General features: G+C 37.9%; 1 protein-coding gene across 1 annotated transcript in view; it reads left to right on the top strand.

Moving 5' to 3' along the window:
- The first annotated feature begins 1,217 nt into the window (after positions 1-1,217).
- Positions 1,218-18,443, top strand: part of LOC133531896 (cysteine dioxygenase type 1) — a 43,743-nt gene continuing 26,517 nt past the window's right edge. Inside the window, exons 1-2 of the mRNA XM_061870308.1 lie at positions 1,218-1,392; positions 14,815-14,921. Of these exons, the coding sequence (XP_061726292.1) occupies positions 14,830-14,921 (92 nt within the window). The 5' untranslated portion in view covers positions 1,218-1,392; positions 14,815-14,829. The remainder of the gene's footprint in view (positions 1,393-14,814; positions 14,922-18,443) is intronic.

Raw genomic sequence — 18,443 nt, 5'->3', positions numbered from 1 at the left:
TCATACACGTGAAAAATATTTTCACACTAGATCGTGACGTAATGGAACGAACATTTTGGGACATTTTTTTAATAATAAAATAAATAATAAAAATAAAAATTATTTATTCTCAGACAATTAATACAGTCCATATTTGTTAGTATCAACTTACAATCTAAATATGTTATGTTACCTTCCGCACAATAAATTACATAAATTAAATTAGGTAACTTTAGATTGCTGATTATCTTGGCCGATTTACCGAACTGCACGTTTGTGAACATGCAATTCGATAAATCGTCCCAAAATACCGGAATCTAACCGCTCGGCTATCATTTTCAGGATCCCGTTGGTGCTCCCGCGTATACGGTGTACCACTGATGCATTCTTTTTTCGCATAATAGCATAAAAATCATCTACATGTGCGTCCGCAAACATGCCAGAAGCACTACAGTATCGCGGAAGCCTCAACAGGGCCCTGAAAACGTTGTTATACTGGACCCTTAGAGACAAAGGATTTCTGCTTAAAATTAGCCCACCGGCCACTAGTATAAAAAAATAAAATATTAATGGTAGGATGGAGAATGCTAACGATTCTGAGTAGGATGACTGCAAGAAAGTCCAGATTTGTAAGAATCAGTCAATATTTATTTTAGAAAACGCCCACGGAACCCTAAAACCCTAAGAACTGAGGCAGTCTTCGTGAAAGCTCACTGGCTTATAAAAAAAAGATCGCGATGTATTGAGAACCTTCTCCATATAAATTCTAAATTTGCAAAAAAAAGAGTTCATGTGTTTATGGCCAGATACAACGAGTGCTTGAAAAAATTAAACATCAACTAATATGTTATCGATAAGTCAGTCATAGATTAATAATTAAAAGATGTAACTTCTATTTGCTGTAAATTACCAAGAAATTGCAAGAATGCAAATCAATTCCAAATCGAACCATAATTTCTTGATTACATATATTAAGTACTTATATGAATAAAAACGTAAACTGTAGAATACAGTGTCAAAAAATAAGAGAACTACCAATGGGTGTATCAAAGTCAAATGGTCAAAAAAGTAGCCGAAAAAACCTCGCGTGTTTTGTGCACAAGCCCTAAGTGCGAGCGAGATGTATAGAAAGTAAATAACGTTCTCGATAGCGTATATGTCAGTTTTGACACTTAGTGACTCATGGTACGGGTACAGTAACTATGATATAAGACGACAAACCAAACAGCGAGCGCAGCCACAGCCCGTGCCCAGCCGGTTCAAGATAAAAAAAAAATCAAAACGTCAGTGAGAGCTCGAAAACATTCACTTGATATCCGAACGCGCGCCAAGACAGACATTTTCTGAACCAAGTTTTTATAGTGCCTGTGGTGTTTTTGTGAATAGTGGATTTTTTATTTGAATTGAAAAAACGTGAGTGAATTAAGTATTTATACCTAGAAGCGCAAGTTGTTGGAAAAGTTTTCGGAATTTTTGGGAAACATCACAATTAAATGTATTTGGTTTAAAATTTTAAGTAGATTTCAACAGGATGTTTTGGGTAATTTCAGAGATATTCAAGTGGAAAGTGTAATAATCTCAGAAACATTACGCCGGCATATCAGTGCGTAGGTATAAAGCATAAACTAATAGTAGATTATTAATCAAGGGACGCAAGGTACTCATTTCAGTTGAGGTTTGGCGCTCGAAAGCAATGAGAGAACCATTAGTCCGAAGCTAAAATGATGCCTTTCATTCGAGTTAAACACTCTACTTTTCATTTCGAATACGAGGAAAGTAAAATGCATCTGTACCCCTAGTGTAAATAAATTCGATTTCGAAACGTGACGTACGCGTTTGCGTTTAGTCTCATTTTGTATGTGATTTAGAAAGAGCGCGCCAAGCGGGACGTTTTGGAAACTCAAAATCCTATACAAAATGAGACTTAACGCAAACGCGTTCGTCACGTTATGATGTCGATAAAATTTACACTAGGGGTACTGTTAAGAAAAAATACCAGACAAAGTAATATAAACTTTCATAGTATTTCTTTGCGGTAATTTCAATTAATAATTTAGGTAAAAGTATCGTTATTTATGGAATAGGGAGTTAAATATTCAAATGAAAATTGTATAACAAATCGATTTAAAACAAAATTTCAATTGCTTATCGTAACAAATAAAAAAAAACTTAGATAGGTACTTGGATAGTAAAATGCCCTAGTGTAGAAAGGTATCATTTTCTGTACACTTTTTAGAACAACAATGACCCTCTTACAGAGTATGAGATTTTTTTTTTAACCTTACGTACGTGAGTAAAGGTTTGTTTATAGTGTGCTAGGTAGTGTATGTTTTCTGTCTGCCTATAGAGTCCGGCTAAGCTAACCGACTAGAATAGAACAAAGTGAGGGAGTGTCATTATAAACGTCATATTTTCATAAAGAAATGGCATTAATCACTTCTCATTTTTGGCACTCTGTCAATGCCAGTGCTATGAATATTTAGTTTGGTCCGGCTCGAACGACTAGTACCTATAATACTCAGAAATGGTAAAGCAGTTCGGGTCAAGATTTAAAAAATGAAAGAGATATCATACTAACGAAAAAAGTAACTAAAACCAAAAATATTTATAAAATTTGTTCCCTAGGGTCAATATTTGTTTAAAATCGGACAGATTTTCAAGCAATTATTCAATAAAATGATCCGTGGGAAAGCCGCGTCGCGGGCGCATGCACGCGGATGCCATTGAAGGTAAAATCCGTCTCACGCGTTCACATCTTTTGAATAAGTTTAATATTATGTAATGTGATTTTTATTGAAATAAACAGCTTAAATTTTAATTTTTACGCCAGTAGCGTTGCTCGTACTAATTTACGGAAACCCGCTCACCCGCTCCGTGCAACCGCGCCAGCTAGCGGACGCCACACAAAACGAACCTATACGTTTACTACACATAATATTTTCTCACATCAGATGAACTATTGAAACTGGGAGCCAGCACGAGATAAGTAAAAGTTTATGCGGAATATTCTCCTCACTTGATAACAGTGCCCCTAGTGTATATTTATTCGATAGCGAAACGTGACGTACGCGTTTGCGTTACGTCTCATTTTGTATGGGATTTTGAGTTTCCAAAACGTCCCGCTTGGCGAGCTGTTTCTAAATCCCATACAAAATGATACTTAACGCAAACGCGTACTTCACGTCACGCTATCGAATAAATTTACACTAGAGGTACTGAGGTACAAACATCAGCTTACAATAGGTACCTACACGATATAATGAACGTAATAAAATTAATGATTATTGCTATAATTATATAATTAATCATATTAATAGCTTAATCTAACACTTAACTTGTGCATGTTTGTGTAATACTTGAACTTTTGTTAATAATACGGCTATTTATCAACAGTTATGACATTGACATCGCTTACGTACGAAACTTATTTTCTATGCATCTCGTTCGTACCCATACGAGTATTAGTGCAAGCGCGATGTATAGAAAGTAAGTTACGTAGACCTAAGCGAATATTATGGCAATGTCAAACTGGTGGTAGCCAATGATATTAATAATTAATATAACTATACGTTATACTCATACTTATATATAGTCCTCCTCATCGTTTTCAATGACGGCGACCCTAAATAAACATTATGGACGTTGTCTAGCATGAGCCCTAATGTGGCTGGCCAGGCCAGGCCGAACTTGCTCTTAAATCTATTGCACGCATGACAATAAAGTTGGCCAGCTGCGTTGAACGTGTACAAGCAGGAGGGCTTAGGTCTCTCTTTCCGTAACTAGCGTTACTGGCGTTTTATGTCTAGGCTAGTGAGTTGGTTCCCAACTCTGAGGTCCTGCGTCGTTCCCAAATGTATGGTATGGAGGCCTTACTAATGCAGCGGCAGCTCAGGTGGTGCGGGCACGTCCTTGGATGGCCTGGATGACCAGCACCGCTTGCCTAAAGCTCTTCTCTACTCTGAGTTGGTGTGGTGGTGGGTAAGCGGAAGCACGGTGGTCAGCACCTGAGCGCTTGCGCCATCGACCCTGAGCGTTGGGAGGAGCTTGCTGAAAGGAGGTCTTGGCGTTCTACCATCGATAACGGTGTCAGAACATTTGAAGATAACCGCCTCACTCATACTTAAGGAGCACAAAAATACAATCATTTTTATTTTATACCTACGAAGATATCTCTTATTTTTGATTAATTTTCGCATTCGATTAATCTTTGTCATACTCGTTGTTAAACATAAGTTTGTCTCTTTCTCTTGCGGTGAGCGGGGAGGTCGTTAGTACTTGCGCTTGCTCAGATGCGACTAAAGGCAACTTGTACAATTAGTCACAAGGAACGCCTATAACCTATCTTGAATTATAAATCATTGGTGGTAGCCGCACAAGTCATATGTTTACAAGAAACAACCTATTTCTTAAAATAATTGAAAATGTCATAATTATGGAATTGGACCAAGGTACAAGGTACAAGGTAGGTTGGCACTTATGGCGGGTAGAAGGAGAACAACCTATGTAGGTATATGAAAAGTGTCCATGAAAAATAGGTGGCGCCACAATATATCGCGAATAAACTCTTGACTTTGATAAAAATATTCAAATCACTGACAGCGCACTTCACTCCGTCAATAACGTCTAAGTTCATGTCATGTCCTTGTGCTACCCTAGCGCCACCGGAGAGATTTCGAACTATTATTTACAGCTGCCAGCTGGACACTTTAGCAACAGTTCTCCCATAAGAGATTGTTCTCCTAACTTCTACCCTCCATAGTAACACTGCATGGCATTTGAAATGACAAGGTGTAATATAATTAGGGTTGTCATACGTCCCGTATATACGTGTCAAAGTTGAAGAATCGCGTCCCGTATTTGAACCTGTCCCGTTTTTAAACGCCATTACTACCCGAATTACTACATTCCTACATTGTCCCGTATCAGTTCCGAATAATTATGGCAATCCTAGTTATAATCATCATTAATGTCACATTTCTATGACAATATAACGACCGTTCTGGCCCAGTGGGTAGTGACCCTGCCTTCTGGGTTCAAATCCCAGTAAGGGCATTTCAGGGTCGCCAGTGAAGCTTATTTGAAGATTGTGAAACGCCAAGAATAAATATATATATATATATATATATATATATATATATATATTATGGGACATTATTACACAAATTGACTAAGTCCCACAGTAAGCTCAATAAGGCTTGTGTTGAGGGTACTTAGACAACGATATATATAATACATAAATATTTATAAATACTTAAATACATAGAAAACACCCATGACTCAGGAACAAATATCCATGCTCATCACTCAAATAAATGCCCTTACCAGGATTTGAACCCGGGACCATCAGCTTCGTAGGCAGGGTCACAACCACAACCCACTAGACCAAACCGGTCGTCAAAATGAAATGATGTCGGTGGTAATGATGAATGAATGAAAGAATGACTTTATTCGTCAGATAAGTGGCAAGAAGCTTATTCAGGACTTAACTTGGACATTGTGAAACAGACCCTTAGTCAAGTTTGCTATAATTTTCAACTAAATCAAAGATGTAGAAGTAGATTTCGTCTAAATCGGTTCAGCGGTTATTGATTCCCCATACAATCCTACACCTTCCTTTTCACTTTTAAGGGAAATTTGGAAATTTGTCACGAATTTACTTTTCTTTTCTTTCCTATAAAGTGTTATTGACTTTAAAAAGTTACAAAGTCGTTAAAAAACTCACGTCTCAAGCAAAACAAATATGAAATAGAAAAGTTACTCGTTTTATTAGTTTAGATGTAAAAAATATATAAGTAGCTGCAGATGTATATTCTAATACAGATAGGGTTCCGTTATTCCCATTTTTAGTACAGTACCCCTAGTGTAATTTTAGTCGATAGCGAAACGTGACGTACGCGTTTGCGCTAAGTCTCATTTTGTATGGGTTTTTGAACAGCGCGCCAAGCGGGACGTTTTGGAAAGTCAAAAATCTCATACAAAATGACACTTAACGCAAACGCGTACGTCACGTTTCGCTGTCGAAAATATTTACACCAGGGGTACAGATCCCTAAAACGGAATAAATATAAAGGTACTCAATGACTAAATTAAATAACAGCTTATCATATAGTATTAATAGGTACATATTCTTTTCATTTCTCAAAGAAAGTGATACGTTTCTGCATTTTACTTTCCAAGTACGATTTTTTTTATTTTTTTTACTATCACCAATCGGAATTTGGGCTTAAATGGATTTGTTAGGTATACAATTTTATAGTCATGTTAAAAAAAAACCATTTTACTTTATATTTTACGTTTCGTACTCGAAATGAAAAGTAGAGTGTTAGGTGAAAGGCATCATTTCATTCTTTGGTTCACAATCTTACTATTATTGCACCTCATATAAAACAAACTCAAAACAGATTTACAATGTAAATAAAGGTCGCTTATCGCTGTAATGTAAGCGATTTCTTCCAGACAACTTTAGGGTAGCAGGATATAAAGAACAGAAAAGTTTTAAAAATAGGTGGTGCTCATATTAATTACAAAATAGTACATAATATATACCTATATATTAATTAAATATATAGCAATATATAAAGCAAGGTATACTTAATTTAGTTATTTTTTGCGAACCACTCTTTTTTTTAATTAGAATAGGGCACATCGTCATTAGTATATATATAATATATACTATTAGTATAGTATTTCGCGCCTTTTTTTACTGACAAAGTGGGTGTGCCAAAGTATAAGGTCAGGTGGGGTAAGAGAAACATACATTATTTTTCTCGGGTTAAGATTTTTACCCCGAGAAAAGTAAAGTATCTATAATAAAGTAAAATAAAGTATGTATGTATATACGTAAAAGGGTTTCCCCTTATACGTATTTTTAAGTTAATTTTATTTATACATTAGCTTTATTTTAGTACTATCATTTAATTTAGTTTCTTATATCTTTAAGTATCTCCAAATGTTTAATTTCTCTACAAGTGTCCCTCTTATCCCATATTTCCCCTTACCCCACCTTGCCTTAGTTATGTGGATATCTGTATTTCTACTTACATTAGCATACATGTCCAATTCTAAGCCCAGTATGACCTAGACGGAACTTGCCTGAAATATGGAAAATCTAGTTTTTGTACGCGATGCCATTCTATAATACACCGTGTGCCCATATATGTAACCCGACAGATTTTAAAGGTGTATTCTTGATCGCATTTAGAAACTAAAATGTCATGCAAAGTTTTCTAAGATCGGTCTTGTTATACTTTATGCACCCAACGGATAACTGTTATTGGCCTAATACTATGTAAAAATACCTATGTAAATTGTATATTACACTGTTGTTGTCCTGAATACCAATAAAATAAAATAAAATAAAATAAAATAAAATAAAATATAGATGATAAGAATTCTTCTTGTTATATAGATGATAAGAAAATTGGTGTCTGTATAACTAAGTAAAAAACGCATTTTTGGATTTATTTATTTAAATTTTATAGCAGAAGATATATACAACAATGTACAAATGGCGGACTTTATGCCAAATGGCATTCTCTACTAGTCAACCATAGGGCCTAACAGAGATATGTGACTTGGTTTAGACATACCTACTGACAGATATTAAAGTTAGAACACTCGCAAAATTTATCTATAAATGAATAAATAAACTTTACTCATTCGTTGCAATGTTTTTTTTCACCAAGATGAAAAAAAATAACGTGTCGTATCCAGAAATCAGACAAAAAAGAAACATTTTTTTGCGAATTTGACCAAAAGTCATACATAATTTTTTGCTCCTTATGACCTCAGGAATGTGCGGTTAAAATCTGTCGGATTATATAGGCCCACGGTGTATAAGAATGTACCTATGACGTTAGACGTGAAGTGTTGAATAACATGCTTATCTTGTTATACAGTTAGATGGATGATAGGAAAGTGACTAGGAAGATAAAGTAAGTAAACATGTTTTGTTAATAAGACCAATCCTTATGTATGGCTGCGAAGCTTGGACACTAACACTGAAAGAAGAGAGTCAGCTCCTGGTAGCGGAAAGAAAGGTATTACGGAAGATCCTGGGACTTATCAAAAGAGTGACGGCACCTGGAGGATCCGTAAGAATGCCGAAATCGAGGAGTTAGTGGCCGAACCTAATATCATCGGCGAAACGAAATGCCACAGACTTCGCTGGTTCGGCCATTTACTGAGGATGGATGAGGATCGAGGTGTTAAGAGAGCTTATTTGGGACAACTAATACAAAAAAAAAAAACTAATACCGTTTGAGAAGTGGGCCCTGTCAAATCGTATGGGTCGCCATGACAACATTACACACTAATAATATCAGGCTAATACCGTTCGAGAAATGGGCCCTGTCAAATCGTTTGGGTTGCCATGACAACACACTAATAATATTAGACTAATATCTTTCGAGAAATGGGCCTCATATCATATCTACACAGAGTTCGAATCGGGCCGTTATGCTAGTTCGTTGATTTGAAATAAGGTTACAGAATATCAGTAAATAATGTGGACGATGGGTCGTCCATTCAAAGAGCATAATATTTACAATATAAATCCGACGAAAGGGGAAAGGTTGAATAACATCTCACACATTACTAGAAACTTCATCCAAATATCAAACCTCATCTAAAGAACTTAAAGTTTAAATTATCTTGAAATTATGCTCTCAGAAATCATAATGAAATTTATCCCTTATTGCAAGATCCTCAAAGTTGAAATATGTTTGACATTAATGTTTGAGTGACTATGAAAAACGGCCTTATTTTGTATGAGAACTAGAGGCGGTTATGTCCTCGTGAAAAGTTCAAAGCGTTTGCGTTATTATGACGTGAAATCTTTAGTGACTTGTATGACAACAATTATCTTAAATTTACGCAGGAAGGCGCGCACCACTATCACACATACGTATGAATTGTTGGTCAATGTAAGTAAGTAAATATTCTTTATTGCACCAACAATTATACATTTTACATCATTTTTCATTTTTTATTTTTTTTTCTTTATTATCACACCGAGTTTAAACCAATTACAGAGAAACAAAATCAATAAAATAAATGTCTCTTGTAATGACGATATATCAGAATAATCACCGTGATAGACATCGTGTTTTTATTGAATTCCGTTAACTCCGGGGTATGGGTAAGTACGTTTAAGGAAACTAAATGGCATAGTTAATTATTAAAAAAAAATATTTTTATATTTTTTTTGTTTTATAAAAGTAATTAAATGAATTAATGAATGTTTATTTCAGACAAACAAGCGTATATCGTTGGGTGTTACATTTTTGGTTTTGACCGATCCTTGTTTTGCCATGATTGGCGTACAAATATTGTTTTTTACTTACTAACTAAATTAACTAAATATGTACAAGATATAAACCTAACCTTACATACTACGATAAACATTACAATGTAAATGTTGCATATAGCGTTGTTGTAACACGGGCATTAAATTTAATTCAACCGGACAATTGAAAACTGTGATATCAATGTCATTTCGAACATCGATCGTCCGACATAGTACTTACGTTTAGTAGCAAATGTATGAACTCGTAGTAAACACTAATAGAGAAATTGCAGATTTGTTGTGCAGTATGCTGAGTGAAAGGGAATTTGAAGTCCATCTCGGGAATCTCAAAAGCAGGAAGAGAAAACTCAACAATGGACTCCCTCAGGGCTCCGTCCTTGCCCCTCAACTCTTCAATTTGTACATCCATGATCTCCCACGAACTGCAGCTAAAAAGTTTATTTACGCGGACGACATTGCCCTGGTAGCTCAAACCAGTGCTTTTGTTGATGCTGAGAACACACTCACTGCAGATTTGAAACACCTAGAGGAGTATTTTCAAAAATGGAGACTGATTCCGAGTGTAAACAAAACCGAAGTGTCATGTTTTCATCTTAATAACCACCTTGCTCACTACCAACCGAATGTCACACTATCGGGGCAAAAGCTTCCATACAACCCTCTCCCCAAATACCTTGGCGTTACGCTGGATAGAACTTTAAGCTACAAAGAGCATCTAAGCAAGCTGGCACTGAAGATTTCAACCAGGAACAACATTCTCCACAAGCTGTGTGGCACGTCGTGGGGTGCATCTGCGGAATGCCTTCGTACTAGTGCTTTGGGACTGGTCTACTCCGCGGCAGAATACTGTGCACCTGTTTGGCTCGAGAGTTCCCATGTACAAAAGGTAGATACTAAACTTAACGCCACCATGAGATGCATCACGGGTACAGTAAAATCCACACCCCGCCATTGGCTTCCTGTGCTCAGCCAAATTCAGCCGCCTTACCTGAGAAGACAAAATGCACTGTTGAGGGAAGCAGAAAAAATCAGATCCTGCCCCACGCTCCCACTTCACCCAGAGTTTACCAACCCACCTGCAGCGAGACTCAAGTCCCGACGGCCAGTCTATGCAGCGGCAGCAAAACTTTCTAAGGAGACCTTTGACACCGATCAGCTATGGAAACAAGATTGGATGAACCAAGCTGAAACTTCGGCCGTGAATATTGACCCAACGACCAAGTATAAGGGAATGGACCTCCCTAGGAAGCAATGGTGCCGACTGAATCGCCTAAGAACTGGACACGGACGATGTAACTTTTTCCGTCACAAATGGGGATGGACCGACTCCGCGCTGTGTGATTGTGGCATCGAAGACCAAACTATGGAGCACATCATTCGGAGATGTCCTCTCCGCGCCTACCCAGGGAAACCAGATGATCTCGTCAACCTGACGCCCGAAACTGTGCAGTGGCTGCATAACCTGGATGTTGCCTTATAATCTTTTATGTAACTTTGCCTATTTGACAATATCGCCATACGATTAAATAAATAAAAACACTAATAAATATATAAATAGGCCCTAAAGCAAGTGTATACGCTTGTAAGGGCCTAATAAGAAAAAAAGAAATTATTGATTATCTGCGAAATGGAGTTAATTAGAATACCGGTGTCTTTGAGAAAGTTACTTCATTTAAGCTCAGGAATGCACCCTTGAAATTAAGGGAAATAAAAAAAGCACAGTGTATAACTCCGTATAATATAAGACAAATACAGCCTAAGAAAAAAAGTGCCTCGAAACATTAAGAAAAAAATATGCTCGAATAGATGGCGATATACTTATTACCTTTGGCCTATACTCGAGTAGATGGCGACACCGTTTGGTATTTTAACATTGTACAGGATGTTTATTCTGTCACCTGCAAAGGTCCCGTTTTTAGTTTTCTCTAAACTAGTAAACGGTGGCCCACAGCAAAAATTGTTCTTTAACGCAAATACTCTATATTAAATTGCCTACAAGAAAGATTCCATACACTTTCACGCTAGGATCAACATTTAAAAAGATATTAAAGCGGGAAGGGATAAATGAAATCAATTTTACGGTCCATTATTCTATATTTTCGAAAATAACTAGCAAAAAACCTTGTTAAATTATCGCCCTGCTGAAGAAATAAAGATCTGCAGGCGATTTCATTCGAAAAGCGGCAAGCATTAACAATAGTCGATAGTTATATTGTGTTGTTTGAAGAAAAAATATATAAATATTATCAGAAATCTATCTGGAGCGTTTACATTCCCCACCCAAGTTAGACCGTATCTCTTTTACCTTAGCTTTATAGATACCTATTTTTAACATTGTATAAAAAGATAGCTGCCGCGAAATACACAACACGTTCGATATCTTCTTTGATACACCCATTGGTAGTTTTCTTATTTTTTGACACTGTATTCTACAGTTTACGTTTTTATTTTTAAATACTTAATACATTTAAGAAAGAAATTATGGTCGGATTTGTATTATTTGTAATTGATTTGCATTCTTGAAATTTCCCGGTAAATTACAGCAAGTAGAATTTACATCTTTTAATTATTAATCTATGACTGACTTATCGATGTTATTATTTGTCGATGTTTCATTTTCTCAAGCACTCGTTTTTGCCACAAAAACTTCTGTCTGGTCAAGACACTTGAGTTGAGGTACACTGTAGGGTCCGTAAGTCAGGCGCGGAGTATGTGGCCTAAATGAACATACTTGGCATGGTTCATTTCAAAGTACCTACTCTGTAAGTAAGTGCTCTAAAGCCAATGACTTTGTGCCAGTTGCAGTCGAGACTGCGAGTCCTTGGGCTGTGGCGGAATTTCTGAGGAATTTGGGTCGGCGGCTGAGGGCTAGGGGCTTACCACGAAAACCGAAATTTGCAAATTGCGAGGATCTTTCTCTTTTACTCTCACTAAGACGTAATTAGTGTGACAGAGTAAAATTCCCGCAATTGACGAACTTTGAGTTTCGCGGTTATAGCCCTGGGGGTGTGACCGTCGGTCCGAATCGCACCTGGCTACGCACAGCCAACGTGCGAATCGTTAACAATTCATAGCGAACGAAACGCAACGGTCACTGTCGCACTCATTATGGTCGAGTGATAGAGAGAGATGACTACGCTACGCTACGAAGTGTTAACGATTGGCACGTTTTCTACGCACTCTGGTTCAATAGATCCCATTGTATTCCATTTGCCATTCATCGTGGTAACGCTGCCAGTGTCGGGGACATTTGGGCCGGGTACGATTCGTGACGGTTATTTTATTTAACTTGAATTATTATTAAACGAAGTTGCGGATATCATCATTAGTATGTTTAAGACGAAGCATGTTGTTGTTTTGCATTTGAAGCTGGCTAAGCCTGCGTTGCGAATATGTAACAGTACCTGGGCGACCGAGCTTTGCTCGGTTATAACCAGGGGTCGGACAAAAAGTGCGGATGACGTAAAAATGACGTAATCTTGCACACAGGATGATGTTTTAGTTTGTATTTAAACTTCCGTGTGACATGTAGTAACAAAGTAGTATTAATGAAGTAACAAAATAATCGTAAATAAATCCATGGAATTAATAATACAGGTGGTAGGGTGATGTAGTGAATAAAATAAATTTCACGAAACTTGTTACCATAAGATATAATTATTTGAAATTAGTTAGAACAAGTCTGTGGGATCCTCAGATAAATAGGTTTAATAGTCAAAAGTGGGAACAGTAGGTAAGATTAGTAAAAATAAAAAATAATAATTTGATGTTATGTCTGCAGTGCTATCATAAAATTTGTAGGGTTCATATTAAATTCACTTTGCCCTTTTTTTTCTACGTTGCCGACATGTTTGGTTGTCTCCAAATGTCTTTTAATATTGCCTACCTTCGTTGGTATATCTTGATTACAGCAAGAGCAGTATACGTGTTTGTTACGTACCTCCAAAAACGGAAAATTGCCACAATATTCGAGTAAAGATGACATTTTAGAGCGTTTTCTTATACATTAGTAAATATAAATTTTAGCTAAATATAATCGTGAAGATACAATAGCTAAACAATAACGAAGTCAATTTATTGTTCATCTGATTGACAATGTGTCAGTCAAAAACGTACTTACTCATTTCAAGTGGCGATATCGTTTAATAAAGAGGTTGATAAATGATAAGTGATAATTGTTTATGAAAATCAAAAATACTATTTGAAATCATCCTATAAGTGGTTTGACGTCATCCGCACTTTTTGTACGACCCCTGGTTATAACTATTTATTGTAATATGGTGGTGTATAGGTGATAATCTTAACTACATTTTTTTACTAAATTAAACATGTCTAAAACAATAAAAATTAAAAAATTATATATAAACTTGAACATATAAAAAAAAACAAAAGTTAGTCACCGGGCGAGATTCGAACCCGTAACACTCGTTTAGCAGTCCGCGTCTTAACCCGCTGGACCAGGCGGACAGTGGCCGGCAACACGAAATTAGCGACCATATTCTGCGTCGAAAGAAAAACGCATGAAAACTCGAAATCACGCGTTTTCCCAAACATAAGACTAATCTAGATCGATTGTTTACCCCCAAAAACCCCCATATACCAAATTTCAGCAAAATCGTTAGAGCCGTTTCCGAGATCCCGGAAATTTATATATATATATATATATATATATATACAAGAATTGCTCGTTTAAAGGTATAAGATATATAAATTCGATTATTTCTAAGGTTTTTTGCATGTTTTGTGTTTGTCATTCAATTATACTAAATTGTGCAACGAGGTGTATAAATGAGATTTTGGAAGCGAGGGTGGTAATTAAAGACCCGAGTTTGCAATATTCTTACCCCCGGAGTTACACACAATGTTTTCACCACACTTGTGAAGTAAAAACTAAATTTTTATCGAAATAATTCTTAAATACGGTAACATATCAAACATTCGTCCGCCATATTGTAATTTTTTTACAGGTTAGGCATAGAAGGCACAGACCTATTCGGCATTCAGCCACGATTGAAAATTATGTAAAAATATTTTAAGCGGCTTTTAAATTAATCAAATTAAATTTTTAGATACAGAAATAAATATTTAATTATAAACGTCAGTATTTTAAAAGTAAAACTCATTTACGCTACTTGGTGTGTATGAAATAGAGCATTTATTTACAATCCATAACCTCCGTGGGAGCAATATAGTGTCTTTCAGTACACTTGCATGAAATAAAATCTTTTACAGTACATATGGGGCTACTTTATAGCACTAGTGCGAGAAGTAGCATATTACGTTACTGTGTCGAACATTTAAAGGGCCATATGTACTGTAAAACGTTGTACGATACATGTACGAATAGGTAATTCGCAACTCGTGTCGATTTAAAACACTCCCTTCGGTCGTGTTTTAATTTATCGCCACTCGTTTCGAATTTCCTATTTTTCGCACTTGTATCGTAATGTACTATTTCGAGTAAGTGTAATGATTAATTTAAACAATTAAGTTAATAAACCTTAACAATAAAACTTGTATTGTTTCAGAATATTTAACACAATATGGACGTGGATAATGCGAATTGTAAGATGAGGGTATCACAATGCGCTGACATGGAACTGCTGCCCATCGAGAGACCTATCAAAATTGACCAGTGAGTACTTTTTTAGCGAAGAAGAAATTCTTTTGTAAGTCTGTTCTAGGGGGGAGCACATGCATGCCTTATTGCAGAGATTCAGTAGTGATACAACTGCGAAAAACTGCGATACTGTTACCCACTGGGCATATACTCACCGTACAGTCGGCATCAGATATATCGGAGCAGCCAAGGTGATTACAAATACGAGAACACGCCTCCATTGTCAAGGCGTTAGAGTGCGCTCCATTACGCGCGTCCACGCGTTAGAGTGCGTGTTCAGATATTTTGGAGCACCTCGGCCGCTCCGTATATCTGATGGCGAATTTACCCTTGCCCTTGCACATGCAAACACGATTCTGGATCTGGACACATTCTGCATCGCTACAGTCGCGATACAGCATCAATACAGCCGCGATTCAGCATCGATACAGTATCAATGCTTTACAAACCCGTTCTCGGCTCCGTTCGGCCCAGCATTGCTCCGAGCAATTATTATGGTTGGCACATTGCGTGTACAGGTATAGGGAAGGTATTATATATCGATACGGACAAAGTGCCAAAAATATGTATACACGACGATGGTAGTACTACTAAACTAACTATCTACTTGTACTTATTACTCTTAATATAGCGGCCCAAAAATTGGACGACAAAAGCCCACCAAAGACGTCAACTGACGCGTGCGGCTACGAACCCAAAATCTCAATTTCTTCCATTCCACACGATAGGCGTGACGTTGAAAGGGTTAATTGGCAACGAGACACAGGAGGCACATCTCTGATCATCTTTTTGCATGTTTTCCGAAACAGATGAGATGATTATTTAGATCCATTGAGCTTCGAGACTTGAACTCATGACCTCCCACATTTTGTGCTAAAGCTATGCTTACATTATTCGTTTCCATGACTGCTACGAAAGGTGCAACCTATCCACCTCAATTTCCGTCTTGCGTTCTCAACAATAATTATCATTGTTCAACAGTGAACCAAAGCAAAAAAACAAACAACACACAGTGTGTTAAGGGGCTATCCAATTTTGTGGAAGCTAAAAATGAACTCCAATGTAGTTACTATGATTTTAATATTTAAAAATGTACAAAAATGTAACGGAGCCGAGCCATTGCCGCGGTGGCTAGGAAGTAACGTCCTCACTTCGGCTGCCCCCCGCTGGCACCTCTCCCCGCGGTCGCCCTGCTGGAGTGGTACGCGACATGCCGGCGGACCTTGAAGTGTCGTCTTCAACTGCAGTGTCCACAGGTAAGGGGCAGATCTTGGTGAAGTCTCTGCGTAGCTGCCCAGTGGCAGTTTGAATTTCTGCGACTCGGGTAACACCGTCGCGCCCTGGGAAAACTCGTTGTATTCTCCCTAGGAGCCATTTAATTGGAGGCTGTTGCTTATCTTTAATTACGACGAGGGTTCCAATCTTTAGTTGCCCGTTCGTCGATTGCCTCCATTTAGTTCGGATCTGAAGCTCGCTTATGTACTCCTGTTGCCAACGTGCCCAGAAGTGCTGGCGTAGCTGCTGGATCTTCTGGTATCTGTCCACTAATCTGGTACGTGAAGTCAGATCTTCCTCTGGGATCGCTGTCATACTTCGCCCGATTATGAAGTGCCCAGGTGTGAGTGGCAATAAGTCATTCTGGTCCGAGCTAAGTGGGGTCAAGGGTCGAGAATTTAAAAGGGCCTCTATATAAGTTAGTGTAGAATACAAATCCTCATAAGTTAGGTTAGCTGAACCTAGTACGCGGCGCAAATGATGTTTTATAGATCGTACACCGGCTTCATGCAGGCCACCGAAGTGTGGCGCGTGTGGAGGCAAAAAATGGAAATTTATTGATTCCGAGGTTATGGTCTCTGAAATATCAGAAGCGTTTTGTGCAACAAAAGATTTGAGCTCGTTAGCCGCGCCCACAAAATTCGAGCCATTGTCGCAAAATATGTCTAAAGGTTTTCCTCTGCGAGCAATAAACCTCTTGAGAGCGGCAATAAAGTTAGCTGTGCTCAGATCACCCACCAGCTCGATATGTATGGCCTTGGTTTTGCAGCACACAAAGATACAAATGTAGGCCTTTATAAGACGACAACCACGCCCCCTACGGTTAGCCATCATTATGGGCCCAGCGTAGTCAACATTGACTTCCAAAAACGGAGAGCCTGGTTGCAGTCTTTGTTTGGGTAGATTGCCCATGATTGGAGTGACGGTACGACCACCAAAACGACGACAAGTTACACATTGGTGTGAAACGGATCTCGCTATACCGCGTCCCCCAATAGGCCAATACCGTTCCCTTATTGAATAAAGCAAGTGCTGAGGACCGGCGTGCATGAGAGCTTTGTGTTGACATTCAAATAACAATTTAGTTATACGATGATTTTTGCTTAATAGAATCGGATGAACCTTGTCATATTCATAATCCGAATTCGACAATCTGCCACCTACCCTAATTAAATTTAAGTCATTAGTGTCTATGTACGGGTTCAGTGACGAAATCGTAGATTTTTTGATGGACGTTCCCGATTTCAACTTAGTATATTCTGTGGGAAACGATTCCTTTTGTGAAATTAATATTAAATGTTTCAATGCATTGTCTAATTCCTCAGCACTGAGTGGGCCACTTCTTTTGTTGGCTCTGAAGCGCGTGTTGTGAATGAATCGTGCAATGTAGGCAAAGGTGCGTTGCATGCGCTTCAGGTCTGAGAATTTGTTAAACGGAAATGGCTCATCAGTACTGGAATTGACTGCCAGGCATGTATTTTGAGTTTTAACTTCAGGTAAGTTATTAGTATTTAGTTTAGATTTTAATTGAGGCCATGAGTGCTCTGGCTGGGATAAAAATTGTGGACCGTTCCACCATAACTTGTTGTGCACTATTTCGTTGGCTGTCAATCCACGTGAAATGTGGTCTGCGGGATTTTCGTTGGTTGGAACATGTCTCCAAGCATGGTTAGTACAAGTGGACTGTATCTCGGCAATTCTGTTACGAATGAATGTTTGCAACTTACTTGGATGCATGCTCAACCAACCCAATACAATAGTTGAGTCAGACCACAGAAAGCAACTGTCAAATTGCAGTCTCATGGATATCAAAATCTTGTCCAGTAACCGAGAGCCTAGTAGGGCTGCGCATAATTCCAAACGGGGCGTGGTCAATGGTTTAAGTGGGCCACTTTCCCTTTTGAGCACAGCAAGTTGACAGTCACTTCATTATTTTCGTTTGTTGACCGCACGTATGCACAAGCACCATAGGCTACTTCGGATGCGTCCACGAAGATATGTAATTGTAAATTGACAGGACTGTGACATATTGCGTGTCTAGGGATTTGTACTTCGTTGAGATTGTGCAACGTCAGCACAAATGCTTGCCAAACATCTTTTATGTCATCAGGGACAGCTGAGTCCCACGATAACTGGTGTAACCACAACTTCTGCATCATGACCTTGGCTTCTAAAACAGTTGGTGCGACTAAACCCAAGGGGTCAAATATCTTAGAGATAGTTGAAAGTATGTTTCGTTTAGTGACAGGGCCTTTAAGGTCT

The sequence above is a fragment of the Cydia pomonella genome, chromosome 26 (genome assembly GCF_033807575.1).
Source record: "Cydia pomonella isolate Wapato2018A chromosome 26, ilCydPomo1, whole genome shotgun sequence".
Lineage (NCBI taxonomy): Eukaryota > Metazoa > Arthropoda > Insecta > Lepidoptera > Tortricidae > Cydia > Cydia pomonella.
The sequence above is the reverse complement of the archived record's forward strand: the minus strand, read 5'-3'. Positions and strand labels throughout refer to the sequence as shown.